Raw genomic sequence first — 15352 nt, 5'->3', positions numbered from 1 at the left:
AAAAGGGTTCTTCATTAAAGGGCTGAGGTTCTACCCAGAACCACTTACTTCCCTTGAGGCTCTTTTAATAAAAAAAAAAAAAAAAAAAGGTCTAAAAGGAGGAAAAAGTTGGAAAATGGGTATTTGAAGATAATCACCCTCAAATATATTAATGTTTACCATTTTCTCAGGCCGACCTTTCAAATTGATATGCTAGAATTGGGTCAGGTTCAGGTTTTCTGATCCTTGAATCATGTTCTGTACTAGTGATCTGAAGAGAAATGTATGACACAAACTTAAACACTAACAAAAAGTCACATTAAGATAAAAAAAAACAATGACAAAGAATCCATGGGAGAAACCCTCATCGATGCTTTCAGAACCTCCCGAATGGGCCACTGCAATGGAGTCCTGTCTGGGGACACCCAGCAGAACCCGGGTCAGGCTGCAGGATGTCCAAAACTCTACAAAACCGACTCCTGCCCGCCTACAGATCCATTCATGCTCTCGCCCCTCGGTACCTCTCCGTCCTCCTGCAACCATTCACCACGTCCCAGAACCAAACAGGAAACTTCTCTTCACAGAATCCTCAATGATTATCAAATACTCAGTTTACCCAGTTTCACTACATCAAACATTTTACGTGATAAACAAGGATTTCTTCCTCTTCTTCTTCTTCTTCATAATCCCATTTCACGTTTGCTAAGGGTGCTATCTACACCGAAAACACCCAATTAGGAGGCGAGCGTGTGTGTCGGTGTCATCATTTCCAAAAATCTTCACTTTCTATCCGTGCAGAGTTAAACGCTGAACATCAGAGTTTATGAATATTTTCACTCCGGGTTAAACACAAGTTTAAGTTTAGGTCAATCGTACATCATTTTTTTTTTCAGGATTCTGGATTCTAGCTCTGCACTTTCATGGTGGACAGCTTTGGTTTACTGTTTTTTTTTTCTGAGACTGCAGGAGTTGAAGGACAGGCTTATTCAATCTTTTCCTTTGTCACCATTATTATGTTCCTGTGGTCCTCCTGCTCACATGCAAGGTCCACTGCATTGCTTTGTTATTTGCTGATGGCTTATGAATCAGCAGGTGTAATAAGTTGACCTTTTCTTCTTTCTCTCTCTGTTATGTCACCATCGATGGAGCTCACATGAATTCCCTTCACACTTTTTACTATCCATTATTCTGCCAAGATCCCAAAATATTGCTTTGTACTTATTAAAAATAGAGCGAATGTGTGAGCATTGGTTATTTTAACGTGTTGATGATGATGGAAACTGCAATATATAAATATAAAGGATTCAATATTCTTTCAGCTCAAGACAACAAACCAGTATAGTTCTTCAGAGAATCCTCAACAGACAAGATGAAAACCTTGAAATTTTACAGGGATCTGTCAAAAATGGCTCTCCAGTGGTGACGAGACAAAGAACCGTATTGTTTTAGACAGCGCTTTCATGGCTAAGAGTGTGGATGAGACGATCGATACCTCTCCTACATCTGTCTTGTAACATAAAGGTGTGAAGCTACCAGCAGCAGCCAGTTAGCTTAGCTTAGCTTAGTTTAGCTGAGCACAAAGACCATGAAAAGTGGGTAACAGTCAGCGTGGATCCGTCCAGAGCTAACAACATCTGCCTGGCTGCACCTCCAAGGCACGTTTCTTTATAAGTATTATGTGAGATGTTATCTTTTTTGTCGAGGTGCAGTTAAATGTTTATTAGTTTTACTCACTTGTTGAAATAATCACATTCTAAATGTTGAATTCTTGAGTGGAGTAGAAAGCATTGTTCCTCGTTACTGCTTTTTATGGAGGTGATTTCTGGTGATCCGTTTTTTAAAGTCTCAAGAAATGTTAGAAAATAACTTTCTGTCAGGATGATCTAAGTTCCTTATTTTGATGTGACAGCACGTGAAAAATACATTCAAGAATTTATTTTTGTTGTTTTCGATCGTGTGAAAGAGTAATAACAAATGTACTCGGGAGGAAAAAAAAACCCACTCAGTTTCAAAAAAATTCACCTTAAAAAGTTTTTTTTTTCCTCCTGTAAAAAAAATAAAATAATAAAAAATGAAAGTGTGGCTCCGTCTCACACATGGAACTGAGTAAATAGGAGCACAGACACAGACACGCACACTGTTGCTGCTCTTTGTGATTGTGACAAAAGCCTTTTCATTCAGCTAATGGAATAAAACTCCTCTATAGATTCTTACAGTCTGTCTCTGGGTGCCGAAAACCTACATTTCCTTCCTGCAGACTGGCGAGCGCCACTCACCCTCATTTGGCAGCAGGTCCACGTCCGTCTCGTCCTTCCTGACCGTGGCCTTGTGGACGCCGGTGTAGTACATGACTGCTGCCTGGCTGTGCAGGATGATCTTGCGCTCCTCTGAGCTGCTGTTTCGCAGCATGATGGTCAGCTCCGCGTCTCCGCCCATTTTAGGACCTTCGCCGTCCATGGACACTTCCACGGTCACGTCCGCGGCGGTGGGAGACGAGTAGGCCTCTGCTTTGGAGCCGTAGCTGCACGCTGTTTCCACGGCGATGCGCTCCGCCTCTGTGCCTGAGAACGACCAGAAATGTTCGAGTTGGTTCAATCAATGGATCCAGTCGATCTCGGTTACAGGCAGCGTTCAGTGTGTGTGCATTTCGTCTCACCTTCCGGGTGTTTGTACAGGTCTGTGATATCGTGGCGTTCATTGGAACCAACAGCCTTCGTGCTGATGAGGTGGCCCACGGTCTTCTTCTCACTGTAGATTTGACTGAAAGTCCCATCTACGTTCCTCTGCCAGTAGATTTTGTCACTGTTGACCTGGTAGAGAGAGAGCAAGAGAGAGAGGGAGCGAGAGAGAGCTGAGTTAAAAATAAAGCCCTCTAAAGCACTCTTCTCTGTCCAACAGATGGGAAACCATATGGCTGGATGTTAGTTCACAGTACAAACATAACATGTCAACGCAGAAAGCAACTAAAAGATCAGTTGTTCACTCCTGAAGGTCAAGAATGGGAGGTAAAACTATTATTTTAGGGAGCTTATCTGCTCAGTTGATTTTGAATCCTTTTTTTTTTCTTTTTTTTTCTTTTACTACAGACTGAACGGTGGACTAAATGATATATTCCACAAACCTCAGCGAACACAAACGGAGCGTCGTGTTTCAGAAAGACCTGACCATGGCGGACAGCGGCAAGAGAAGCAGGCCCACAGCGGAAGGTGCCCTGGCTGGTCTCCTGAGGCGTCGCGTCGACAGCTTGCCAGCCTCCGTTGCCTGGAGGCAAGTCTGAACGAGTCATCCAGCAGTCGTTCCACACGTGGAAGTTCCTGCAGGAAAAAGGTCAGGTTTTTAATAAAGCAGAGAGTGCATGTCGAGGCAGCATCACAGTGATGAGGACAGGACGTACCAGATGGAGTCGGCGTTGAGATGATCTATAGGCTCCAGGTTCTCGTCCAGGTACACGTCAGTCGTCAAGGAGACGTCCGTGTCATGAGCTGAGCTGAAGTTGGTCACAGTTCGACCGGGAATGCCTAAACACCGTAAAACTGACAAGGAGACGGATTGATACGGAGTGAGTGGTCAGTATCTGCGTGACGTCAACCTGTCGTGAAGACACGTGAGAGGAATAGAAAGTCGAAACCTGTCGTGAAAACACCAGCGAAGATCCAGCACTGGCCGTACTTGACAGGGGTGCCCTTGTTTTTATAGTACTCCTTCAGGATCTCCACACTCCCGCTCCAAACCGTTGGACTGGTTCCATCTGCGTAGACTCCCGACCAGTTTCCCGCCACGACGCCGTGGTCATCCACAGAGTTGATCTGGATAAAAACAGGAAGCGTTTCAGTTTTCCAGAAAAAAAAAAAACCTGACTTTTTTTCCACTTGTAAAAGAGCTCACAGTATCTGACAAACACATTCTTCTTGGACAGTAACATGGTTGGTACAAATTAATAATAGTAGTATTCAATAAACCAGATTAATACATAACAATTAAACAGCCGGTGAAATACTGTCTGCAAAGTCCACATGAGTGACAGATTATTGTGTTTAAAGGCTTGTTAGGTGCCAAAACAGTGATTAGAGGTTCGTATGATCACAGACAGGATGTGACAGCTCTGGGTCAGGGTTAGTTATAGTTTTAATAGCGACAGCTTAATCAAATGATTGGGAGGAAAATAGTAGAAATTGGGCAATCGGCATGTTTTTTTTTACTGGCCATACATCGCCTTAATGAATGGATGAACCTTGCTGGCTCAATTTTTTTTTTTTTTTTTGCCAAATTACAAGTTTTTGCACGTTTGAGCCACTGCTGGGATGTGTGGAAAGTGTCATCATGGGAATAAAGGTGCTTTAATATGGCACTGTGCAAAGGTTTCTATTGTCAGTGTGTGTAGAGAATGAGTCATCGCAGTCTCACCATGGCCGAGATGACTCGCACCACGTTAACCGGGTCTCCCCAACCAGACGGAGGAGTTCCACTCTTGTCCATGATAAAGAGGCAAGCGGCAAGAATCCCATCATCGAACTGTGAGCGGCACGGAGAAAGAAAACCACACAGGAAGGATGGAGTCAGTTATAATGATCAGTCTGTTCGCTGAACGCCGGGCGCTGACAGCTCACGCGAGACCACCTCACCTGCCCGTAGTTCCACGTCCGCACTCCAATTTGATTCTGTGTGCCGTAGTAGATTCGTCCGACGTCGTTCAGGACATACTCCTGTCTCTCCTCCTCTGAGTCCATGAACACTGCGTCATCTGACAGAGAACAAGAAGGACATATTGAACAACAACGTTTCCATGTTTGTTTGTTTTTAAACCACAGTTTTACTGTTTCTTGTGAAGTTTCATAATCCTGCAGTGTTTCTATAGCTAAAAAAAAACCCCAACAATGTAGGGAAAACAAGATTCTTCATTAAGAAATCCATCTGTTTGGGGTTTTCTTTTTTTAGTTGGTCTAAATGTGTCTGAGTTCAAAGTCTGTCTGTGAAGAAATGTTTTTTTTAGGCATTTTTATGTTCATTGTTTGATCGTGACTCTGACTCATACGCTTTTTTTTCAGAAATGATGGTGAACACTGTCGCGGTCTCGTCGAGAAGAATACTTTGGCTCATAAGATTGACAAGGGACGTATGAGTAACGCTGAGGCTGTTGTTCATTTAGTTATTTCAGACGACGTGGCATAAAAAAAAATCGGAAGATCGCTTTTTGTCTTGTTTGCGAGATGTTTTCCTGAAGGAGTCGTCAGACATGTTCGCAGCACCAAACTGACTTTCTCATTGAGAGTTAAATTAGAACAGACAGAGGTCAGATAATGTAATTAAGTTTGAAATTAGCCTTAAATGTTTATGATTAGATATCAAATTAAGAAAATTAGTGAACTGATAAAACAAGGCAGCTAAATCACAGGTTATTCTTCTTTATCTGACCTGATTTGATCTGATGTAAGGAAGTCTGCTTCCTGTTGATATGTGAGCCAACTATTAACCTTAACCTGCAACCAACAGCGAAGATTAACGTTTCTTACATGTGTCGATGACGAGAGCAGAGTTGAGATTAAAAGTTTTGGCGTCCTTAAATATGGGAATTACAGAGATCAAAGAGGACGATTCAGCCTTGAGTCTGTCTGTTAAATGGCTGTAGATAACAGCTGATTAGCTTAGCTTTGCATAAAGACTGGAAACACGATGAAATAGTACGGCGTCGTAACAAAATCCACCTTTCAGCATCTCTCAAACGCACTTATTAACATTTTAATACACCTAAGTGAAAAAAACACCCATTTCATTTCATTCTTAGCTCATCATTCTCGTTCATTCACTGATTCCTCTCCTGATGTTCTCGTTCAGTCAGTCACTTGTTCTTGGCTTGCAGCCTTTAGCTGTTAACTGTTGTGTTGTCTATGAGTACACATAATCATGAAGTTGCAGCTGTGTGTTTGCCTTGAACTACAGTGTCGTGTTGACCGTTAGCACGATCGCTTGAGAACGAGGAGCTGAGAACTGTGCATTAAACGACGTTGTAACGGAAACGTGACTGAACAAACGAACAATATGAACGATTCTTCCTGCCGAACTGACCGACGGGAACTGAATCTCGACATCGAACGATGAAATCCACCTCTGGTCAGAGTGTGCTCTAAACTGTCACTTCGAAAATGTCAACCTGCTGCGAGCTGTTGCACTTTACATCACTCAGTCTTCTCTTTTTCACTCTCTGGCAGATAGCAAACAACAAAAACAAGGTCAACGTTATGCACTTTCACCAGAATAGTAGGCGACACGATGCTGCATGGCTTGGTGTTCCTGTACCTTCACACCAGGGGTTGAACAGCATGTAGATGTCGTTAGCGGGGTCGTGTGTGGAGATGAACTGGCCGTTTGCGCTGTTCGTCTCCACCGTGAGCTGGTATCGGCCGATGACCGCCGTGGGTGGAGAATTAACCGACAGCTTTATTTGTCTGTCGTCCTGTTTCACAACAGCAGCCTCCCAGCGGCCGTCCTCCAAGTCCTCCACAAGCGGGATGATGACATGGGTTCCCTTCGACACCGTCGGCAGCGGCCCTGACGAGGCGAGATGAGACAAACATCACCCATGTGTGAAGGAATACATCGAAGTGGAAACTGCTTCCGATCCCACATACCGGGCCGGGAAAGAAGCAGAGCACAGTTCAATTATTTTCATCACAATCTGCTTCCCCCCTTCAATTTAAACCACACCTGCATTCCTACCCTGTGTGGTAAAAGTGTTCATAGTGCAACTGTCCTGGAAATGTTTGCGCACACACACAAACACACACACAAACACACACAAAACATGCACACACATGCACGCACAGCAAGTCATGACAGCATTAGATCTTTGGCAGCTGAAAGGATTGAGCTGTCTAAGGTAGTTAAAGGGCTCCTGGATCCCGGGGAGAAAGAGAAAATCTTTAATGGGGACTTGCAAAACAAGAAAAAAAAAAAAACCAACAACACAGTTTTGAGCGTAACATGTTGGGAAACAGAGCTCTATATTCTCTCTCCCTGTTGTGGGAAACTACAGCCCCTCCTGATTTTTGTCTGCGCTCGTCGATGGGTGTGTGGCTCCTCTTTGTTCGCTGTGTTTACTTATGGTTTCGCAGAGCCGGGCAACCTCACTGCAGTCTCGCAATGAGATGTTTATTTGGACAGACAGACAGACAGACAGACAGACTGCTGTGTGACACAATCTCAACCTGCCTCCAGAGAAATAATTGAGGTGAAATAAACAAGCAGGGCAAGCCACAGCATCACTCCAAACTGACTCTGAAGCCACCGTGTTGGTCGGTGGCTGCCTGCCTTTTTCCTTTTGCTTTAGAATCGATGGGAACGCTGGACAGGTGAACGAGCAAAGTTCAAATTTAAGGCACATTAACACTCCCCAGAGGACGAACCATAGGACAATAAACAATGAGCTTTTTTTCTTCTTTCTTCCAGAGTTAAATGACACGTCCAATTATCTTTTCTGAGTATAATTTACAGCCACAGTCAAGTAAAGTGAAGTAAATGCCTCTGGCTTAAGAAATAGACCATAATCACACAGCGGTCATTTCCCTCCGACAGCACGCGCTGATAAATTATCACTTCACTGCTTCCTAATTTAACAGCAACTGAGAAGATGATGGATTCTGGAAATCTGGAGTGACAGCGACTCATATTTCAAGCTAAAACAACAATCTTGGAATTATCAAGTACCTTGTTTTAGCTGGAAATACGACTTTCACTGTCTGATAATGATGAAATGACAACTTGCAACTTGTAAGATCTATTGGAGCAGCAGAACGACACCGTAGCTTCCCACACTAAACGTGACATCATGAATAAAACAAATGAGTTATAATGTGTTAATTAGCTTTAGAGGCGCTCACGGGCAGATTGTTCCTTCCAGACTTCATCCTGAGCAAAGCGAAGCAGCTTAGCGATGAGAGAGCGGTTCTGATTATTTCATCTATCTCTTGGCAAGGAAGAGAATAAGTGAATTTCCAAATGTGACAAAAATATTCCTTTAAGAGCTTTTCTCTTATGCAAGCCCAGAGCCAAAATGTCAACTTTGCACACGACATATCCAATGATTTACTTGGCGTTATCAGTGGGATGTTTTCTGAAAACACTCACTCTCCCCAGACGGATGAATGATTTTGTTCCCACTGCCATTGGGGCTTTTATTGCTCCGCCGCCTCTGGAGAAACTTTATTTTCTTTCCGCCGTGCAACAGGCACCGCTCCACGGATAGCAAAACTGTCAGCGTGCGCTTCAGTCTGCGGCCCACGTTCGTTCTGTCAGGTGTTATGAAAATTGCAGCCTCTCTATAACGCCGCAATGTCAAAGCGTTCGACTGTCATTGAACTCCACTTGAATTTGAAAAAAAAACAAACAAAAAAAAAAACCCTCTGTGTTTTTGTAGATTGGGCTGTAATTAGCTTCATGCCGAGGGGCTTACATCTGAGCGCCGTGAGTGAGAGGAGTGTACCCTCTGCCGCAGTTCTGAACTGAGATATGAGCAGAAAAATGGCACTTTTGCTGCTGTGTTTTTTTTTACACGAACTAGTCACCGCTGGGAGGACGCGTTACAAGACCAAAATCTGGTTTCATCTCCAGCTGTGATTGTCCTGCTGACTATTCATGACCAGTGTCGTTAATCATTTGTTGCTCTTTTTTTTATTATTTGATAGGACAGAGATATGTTTTGTTCTTGCAGGGAAACAATACAGAGTTTAAAAAAATCAAAGTGGCATTAATTTGGTCTCTTAATGAAAAAAAATTGCAGCCACTTTGTTTTTCCTCAGTATGAAGTGATTAACATAAGGGGGGAGGGGGGATTTTTGCTTTTCATACATGGGCGCACAGCCTTTCTGCCAAAGAGACATTGTAATTATTCACTTCAAGCTACACTTGTTATCACACCCGGCCGTAATTGTAGGATCTATATTGGTCTGTGTCCTCTCTGCCGTACAGCACTCAACGCAGAAACGAACCGTGGGTTAACAGGCTGGGGGAGGGAGGGAGGGAGGGGGGGTGAGGATCAGACAGTTGGTTGTGGCAGCAGCACTGATGGCAAATGGTGAGCAGACTGGATTTTCAGTTAGAGCAGCATCTGTAAAAAAAAAAAAAAAACACTCTTCCTGGAGCGTAGCAACCGGAGCAGTTACCATAGCAATAGCAACCAAATTCAACCTCCCCTACCCCCCCACCCGACCCCCCACCTCCCTGCTCCCTATCTATCCATAGATCCATCTCACGCTCAAATGCAACAAAATCGATATACCCCACACGCGAGCGACCACATCAACAGTTTCAGACTCGAGCACAACAGTATAAACTTTTTAAAAAAAAAAAAAAAAAAAAGATTTTCTCCCGCTGCCGCATTTCGTTTCCTCCCACGGCCCTCAAACCCATCACCTTTCCTCCGCTTCCAGGACTGTCAGCAGCGAGGGAACTATTAATTATCATGTGCAGCTTTGCACAGGGCTTCAGATGAGGGGTCAGGAAAGCATGTGAGCGAGGTTCAGGCTGGATTGCATCCATCCAGTTTCACACTTGGCCTCTGAAGAGTAGAGGCCAGTCATGAGGGAAACTCATGAAAATAAAATTAGTATTCACCAGCACGTGTCGGTGCCTGTTCAGATTTCACTCAGTATTTTTGTTGTTGTTAAAATCTGCGCAGCCACATTTCCGCCACAGGAACTTTCCCCGGGAACTAGGAACCTTTGGAGGATCTTGGTGTGTTTAAACCTCGGGGGCCTCGGTTCTAGATTAAAGGTCACGACTGACCTGATGAGTTAAATTTCCTAATCGGAAAGCTCGGCGCGGTTTCTGTCGAGGACCAACCTGTTTTCAGTTCAAGGTGAAGCTTGTCAGTGTCGGCGTTATAAGGTCGAGACAGCGTCATCCACATCTGGAAGGTCTGCCCTCTGCGAATAATCAGGTCTTCACTTTGGTAGAGATCTGTGTGGTGCTCCGTGCGGTTCTGCCCTGATTTGCTTTTCATCAGGTCTATCGATCTCACTTTCAGGAGGAGTTCTGCGAGAAACAAACACAGATGCATGAGCGAGGTGGTCTATTACGTGGCTGCTCTGCTTAATAAAGGCAATCGTGAGCTCTCCAAGATGCCAGTTACCATCAAGCTCGCTGCCGCCGGTCGCAGGCTTCTCGCCGTCTGTCTCTTCGCCCTTCTCCGGGTCATCAATCCCTGTGACCAAAGTGTCTGTGACTTCATCGTCACTTGGTCGGCGACAGCAGCAAGGGCAGACTTTACGCAGCCATCGCCGGCACCCATTTTCTTTCTTGTCGTCGTTCTCTTCCTTTTCTTCCTTTTCTTCCTCTGTGTCGTCCCCAAATCCGAGAGCGACAGCTGGAAACCGACCCACTCCAGATCTGTCTCTGATGGACCGAGTCTCCACAGGCATCCTGTGATAAAGGCAGACTTAATGAGAAAAATGTGGGGCTTGGTTATTGATTATGCCTGGGTTTCCTTAAGGATAACGACATTTTTTATACATATACAAGTTCTCTGACACCTGCTGTTGACATTAATCCACTGTCCAGATACATCAGGGGGGGGCAGCCACATCACTGAGTCAAGTAACTGGAATCTTGAACATTATCCTTCAGTTGAAGTCAATACCACAAGACATGCACATAATATTAAACCTCAAGTGAAAGAAAACTCACTAACTTGTGTAAAAATGCTAAAAATCTCAGAGATATTCAACCAATTGCCAATAACATTTAGCTAGCTATTAGTTTGAGCTTATTAGCTAAACTGTTTGACCGCTGTTTTACCATTCGTCCATTATCTATCTATTTTAGCAATAAACTTGTAGCTACATGTTTTAAAGATTACAGGGGTGACATAAATGGGCCACGCATGTGCCGTAACCATTCAGCTACCGAGGCGCTCCTGTGGCTATTACAACCATTTCTCCGTTAGCCTACTTTTAGCTTAACATTTTAGCTTTACACCAATTTCTTTTGGTTATCAATTTTAACTCTTTATCATTTATGTCCAGCTATTGCATCTACCTTTCAGCCAAGTTTATGAACTGTTTAGCTATTTCACCATCACTAGCTAGCTCTCTGAACCATTAACCTATTAGCTTACTTTGAGCTAACGCTGTCAAGTCATTTAGCTAACTGTTTAAATGTTTACGTATCTATTTCAACCATTTATGCTATGTGTTTGGAAACACTCATTCCTTTAAAGAGGCATAACAGCTCCTGTGTTTTTATATTAGTGTGCACTGTTAAATGTCACATTGATCTCCCTCCTCCTGCCTGTTCATTTAGCGCTCATAAGGAGTTGATACTGCAATTAACCTATACATTGTCATGAATAATGCCGCTAAACCACGAATCAATCATGCGCTGCTCAGTTTAGGTCTGTGCACACTGAGAATTTAAGCTCCTGTCATCAAGCAAGAAAGCTGAATTTGGCTCAGTGTCTGTCTCTCTCCATCAGCACACATCTGGAGCTGATTCACAATTGCTGAATTACAGCCCGATTTATAAATCAGCAAGCATCCAGGAGTTGTTTTTTTTTTTTTTTTTTTCGGGGGGGAGGTGAGCACATGCTCTGATTAACAACTGTGCTATGAAGACAATTTAAATGTTAGTACTGAGATCTTTGTTTTTTCTGACAGCAAAGAGTCAGATTTTTTTTTAAATTAAAGTCAAATCCATGTGCACATTTTAATCACTGCAAGCTGCTTCAAATCCGTCTTATATCTCACACATTTTGTCCCTCTACTCCTTTCCTCTCTCGTTTGCTCATGTCGCTCCGATCTGATCAGACTTGCATCTTTCTATCCCACATTTCAACAAAAAAAAAATGCTATGAACCCACTAAAAGCCGTCCTCACACACACTATACGTTCCTCCTCTGCAGCTGTGACTGTTATATGGTGGCCAAACAGGCTCAGGTGAGGCGGCAGCAAGACTGACAATGAGTTCACTCCTTATTCATATGCCAATGAAGTTGAAACTGTGAGTAGGCCACAATAAATAGCAGACAGTGAGAGAGGAACGCCTCCTCCCAGTTTAGGATTGTGAGTCACATCTACTGCTGGCAGACAAGATTTAAAGCAGCTTAACATAACAATGCGCATTTTTAAAAAAAACAAAACCAACCAGATAAACATGCTTTAATGACTGCATTATGTAACCTTATATAGTTTCTTCGTTTGTTCCTCATAGAAAATGAGCAGTGCAAAGTAGAAAAAATAGCTTAACAACTAAAAGTGGGCTTTAATGAGTTATTAAAATAAAGTATATTTACTCTGTATTAACACTAGGGGTGCACTTTCATGCTGTCAGTGCCATGAGGTTGTAATACAGCTAAGGGGAGCGATGAGCTAAATACTAGCATCATAGCATGCTAACCTTCTGATCATTAACAGGTCTATCCAACATGCTAACCATCTTAGTTTTGTGTTAGCATGCTCACATTTGTTAATTAGCACCAAAAACACAAGTAGATCTGATGTGAAACTCACTTTGCAGGTATTAATGATTTGAGTATTTTCACGAGTATTGAGCACAGTTTACATTTTGACATGCTAATATTAGCTAATTAGCAATTTGGTTGGTTTGTCAGCGTCTTTACACAAAAACCACTGAACAGATTTTCACAAAACTTTGGTGGAGGATGGGCATCGGTCCCAAAAAGACCCCATAAACTTTTTTTGAAGATCCAGGAAACTTCCCTATTAGAGTGTTTTCTTTTCATTCATTTTCATTCATTTCTCAGGGAATAAAATGTATGATGATTAATTAATCAGGCAACCAACAGAAAATTAATCTGTAATTATTCTGATAATCAAACAATTGTTTTGCCATTGGCAACAACACATGAAGATACAGCTGGGTGGAAGAGAGTCTATGCTAACACAGCTTGTTTTAAAGCTGCTCCTAGCTAATGTCCAGTCGTAGGAAAAGGATACGGACAAACTGGGACTCAGGCTGACAGCCGAACAACATGAAATCAGAGCCTGTTGTGCCCACGGAGACTCGCCTCCACTACAATGTCTCATACCAAGTTTTTGCTCTCGACGGGCAGACCGTGTTCCAGGCTGTCAGAACACAGGACCATGTCAGGAGAGGAAAGCTGGCAAATGAAGCCTGACTGGATCACTAGCCAGGTCTCATTTGCCAGGCAGAGTTCGTGCCCAGTGGCAGACTACAAAGTTTAGTTGTGCCATCAGCATTTACTTCACAGCAATGAGTAAAAACACAATTCTTGTCGATTGTCCAAATTCCAAATTCCCTTGCTCTAGCTTCTAAAAAAAATGAGAGGATTTATAGCTTTTTTGTAAAAATGTGATATTAAACCTGAATATATTTGTGTTGCATACTGACAAAAAAAGCTAGTTATTGTGAAATTGTACCGTGATTTTCAGTAATTTTCTGAAATTTTAAGGACTTAAGAAAAGAGGATCCTGCACACACTCTCAGCATCACAATCTATTCCTAATGCTGATATTTCACTCCCTTCCTTCACCTTCAAACAATTCTTACAACAGTGGTCTTGCGTTAGTTGAGTCAGTTAGTTGAGCAAATTTGTTCTTTGAGTAACATTTTGAGGACCAGTAATCAACGGATTAATTGAGTTTGGCTGGTTGATTAAGCTTGAATTGAAATGTATCGTTAAGTACAGCTTAGGCTGAATGTGAGTCGTGCTGAGGAAAGACTGATTCACAGTCTGATCACATGATGGTGCAAGACGAAACATTAAAGGACACCAAAGTGTTTACACTTCATTCATGGAGGGGGACGTGACTGCACTTGATGAGGCATTAAAGTCAGTAGGATTAATCTGCTTGGGACTGTCAGCAGTTTCATGGCAGCCCATCAAATAGTTGTCGAGAGATATTTCAGTCCGGACGAAAAGCGGCTGACCGCACAACCAACACTTCCACCCCGTGCCACGAGCATGAAGTCGAAACTCAATTTCCCACAGATGTAGGTCATCACAACACATCAACAAGCCTCAGTAGGCTGTGAAAGTGTACAGCAGGGTGGGCCCTCACCAAACCTCTGCCCCCACCACTGCTCCTGCCTCGGTGCCAAAAAACAAAAGACAGGGTGGAGGAGGAACACTGCATGGCTGAGATCTCCGTCTGCTTGCAGGGACACACACGCATCAACAAAACACTCCTCTGCTGCATCGGATCAACTGGTAAATAAAAGACATGATGTTCACTCTGCAGAGGAAGATGAGTGCACAGCAGCAGCACCGTGTGACTCAAGATGACCGACAGCTGAACCTGCTGTTATCTGTCATTCTCATCACCTGCTGTGCGAGAGCCTAACTACTCGCAGCAGCGTTCCCCGGGCACATGTCCGCGTGTCCGCATCATATCGTGCTGTACGAGCCCCATATGCTGCAGTGTGAGCACAAAAGACTCAAAGAGCTAAATGTGGTCAGACGTCAGATGAAGTGGGTGAAAGTTCACTCTCACAGCGTCAGCAGCAGACATGACAGGAGGGTGGTGATCCGGCGAGCATCTCTCCACCACACTCACACCAGCGTCAGCTCATTTCAGACTTAAAGCATCCACAGGGTTTCTTCTAACTCGCTGAAGTTGACTTTGTATTCGATTCCCAAGTAATGTTAATTGTTTTGTCCTCTTTCGTTTAGATCCAATCAATGACTCAATCACATTAAAGGTGCATTGTGAAGTCTCCATTGACAGATTGTTTTTTTTTTTTATTCTTGACTGAATAAACTGAATAAACAAACCGACCTTAAAGAAAGCACAATATCGTACTGTTTTTCTTTGTTCACATGTGGCGGACCCTGCCACCTTACTTACTCATTTTCCTCTGAGAACAGCTTGTTAATTAATCTATGGGAAAAATAAATATGTTTACCTCATTGATATTGTAAGTGTTAGAATTATGAGTTTGAATTTCTTCACTAAAACCACACAGTGCCCCAGAGATGTGGGTGCGGTTGGGCTGTGTATTACTTTTTCTTGAGGAGAGGATCTCCTGGAATTTATTCCAGTCGAATGTTTTCCAGGTGCCGTGCAGCTGTGCATGACGAAAATAAATCACCATCCAAAACAAACCCTAACAAAGTAAATAGTACAGAAATGGCGTGGCAGTAAGACAGAAACACAGCAAAACTCACAGAGAAAAGTTTCAAGGTAAATGACGTGTGAGCTAATTCAGTATTGTTCACAACATCAAGCAACTAATCAAAAGTTTAACTTCAGACTGAACTACACGTGTAGAAGCTGATTGAAACTCACGCAGTTGAATGGGAGATGTGACAACGCGGGCTGGAGGAGGAAATCTTCGCCTTCGCTGTGTCTTTGTCTTTCTGTGACGAGCTGCAAGTTAAGACCTCGTTTAAATACTTGGGCTG

The 15352-nt window shown here is 43.2% G+C and overlaps 1 protein-coding gene and 1 long non-coding RNA gene across 5 annotated transcripts in view; one reads left to right on the top strand and one right to left on the bottom strand.

Annotated features, from left to right (window-relative positions):
• Positions 1-3187, top strand: part of LOC119029125 — a 17130-nt gene extending 13943 nt beyond the window's left edge. The window contains exon 3 of the long non-coding RNA XR_005077903.1: positions 3066-3187. This is a non-coding gene — a long non-coding RNA (uncharacterized LOC119029125). The remainder of the gene's footprint in view (positions 1-3065) is intronic.
• LOC119029124 (protein-glutamine gamma-glutamyltransferase K-like) overlaps positions 1-15352 on the bottom strand; it is a 16596-nt gene extending 1244 nt beyond the window's left edge. Inside the window, exons 1-11 of one of the 4 annotated variants that reach the window (XM_037115737.1) lie at positions 15237-15352; positions 10103-10392; positions 9814-10005; positions 6274-6525; positions 4602-4720; positions 4384-4491; positions 3608-3785; positions 3374-3512; positions 3101-3293; positions 2636-2789; positions 2256-2540 (exon numbers count right to left, since the gene is read on the bottom strand). In XM_037115737.1, the coding sequence (XP_036971632.1) occupies positions 2256-2540; positions 2636-2789; positions 3101-3293; positions 3374-3512; positions 3608-3785; positions 4384-4491; positions 4602-4720; positions 6274-6525; positions 9814-10005; positions 10103-10391 (1909 nt within the window). In that variant the 5' untranslated portion in view covers position 10392; positions 15237-15352. Of the gene's footprint in view, positions 1-2255; positions 2541-2635; positions 2790-3100; positions 3294-3373; positions 3513-3607; positions 3786-4383; positions 4492-4601; positions 4721-6273; positions 6526-6693; positions 7406-9813; positions 10006-10102; positions 10409-10502; positions 10692-15236 lie in introns of those variants that run through there. The other 3 variants (XM_037115738.1, XM_037115736.1, XM_037115739.1) reach the window with 3 other exon arrangements.

Source organism: Acanthopagrus latus, chromosome 11, assembly GCF_904848185.1.
Source record: "Acanthopagrus latus isolate v.2019 chromosome 11, fAcaLat1.1, whole genome shotgun sequence".
Taxonomy (NCBI): Eukaryota; Metazoa; Chordata; class Actinopteri; order Spariformes; family Sparidae; genus Acanthopagrus; species Acanthopagrus latus.
This window is presented reverse-complemented; position numbering and strand designations above follow the sequence as displayed.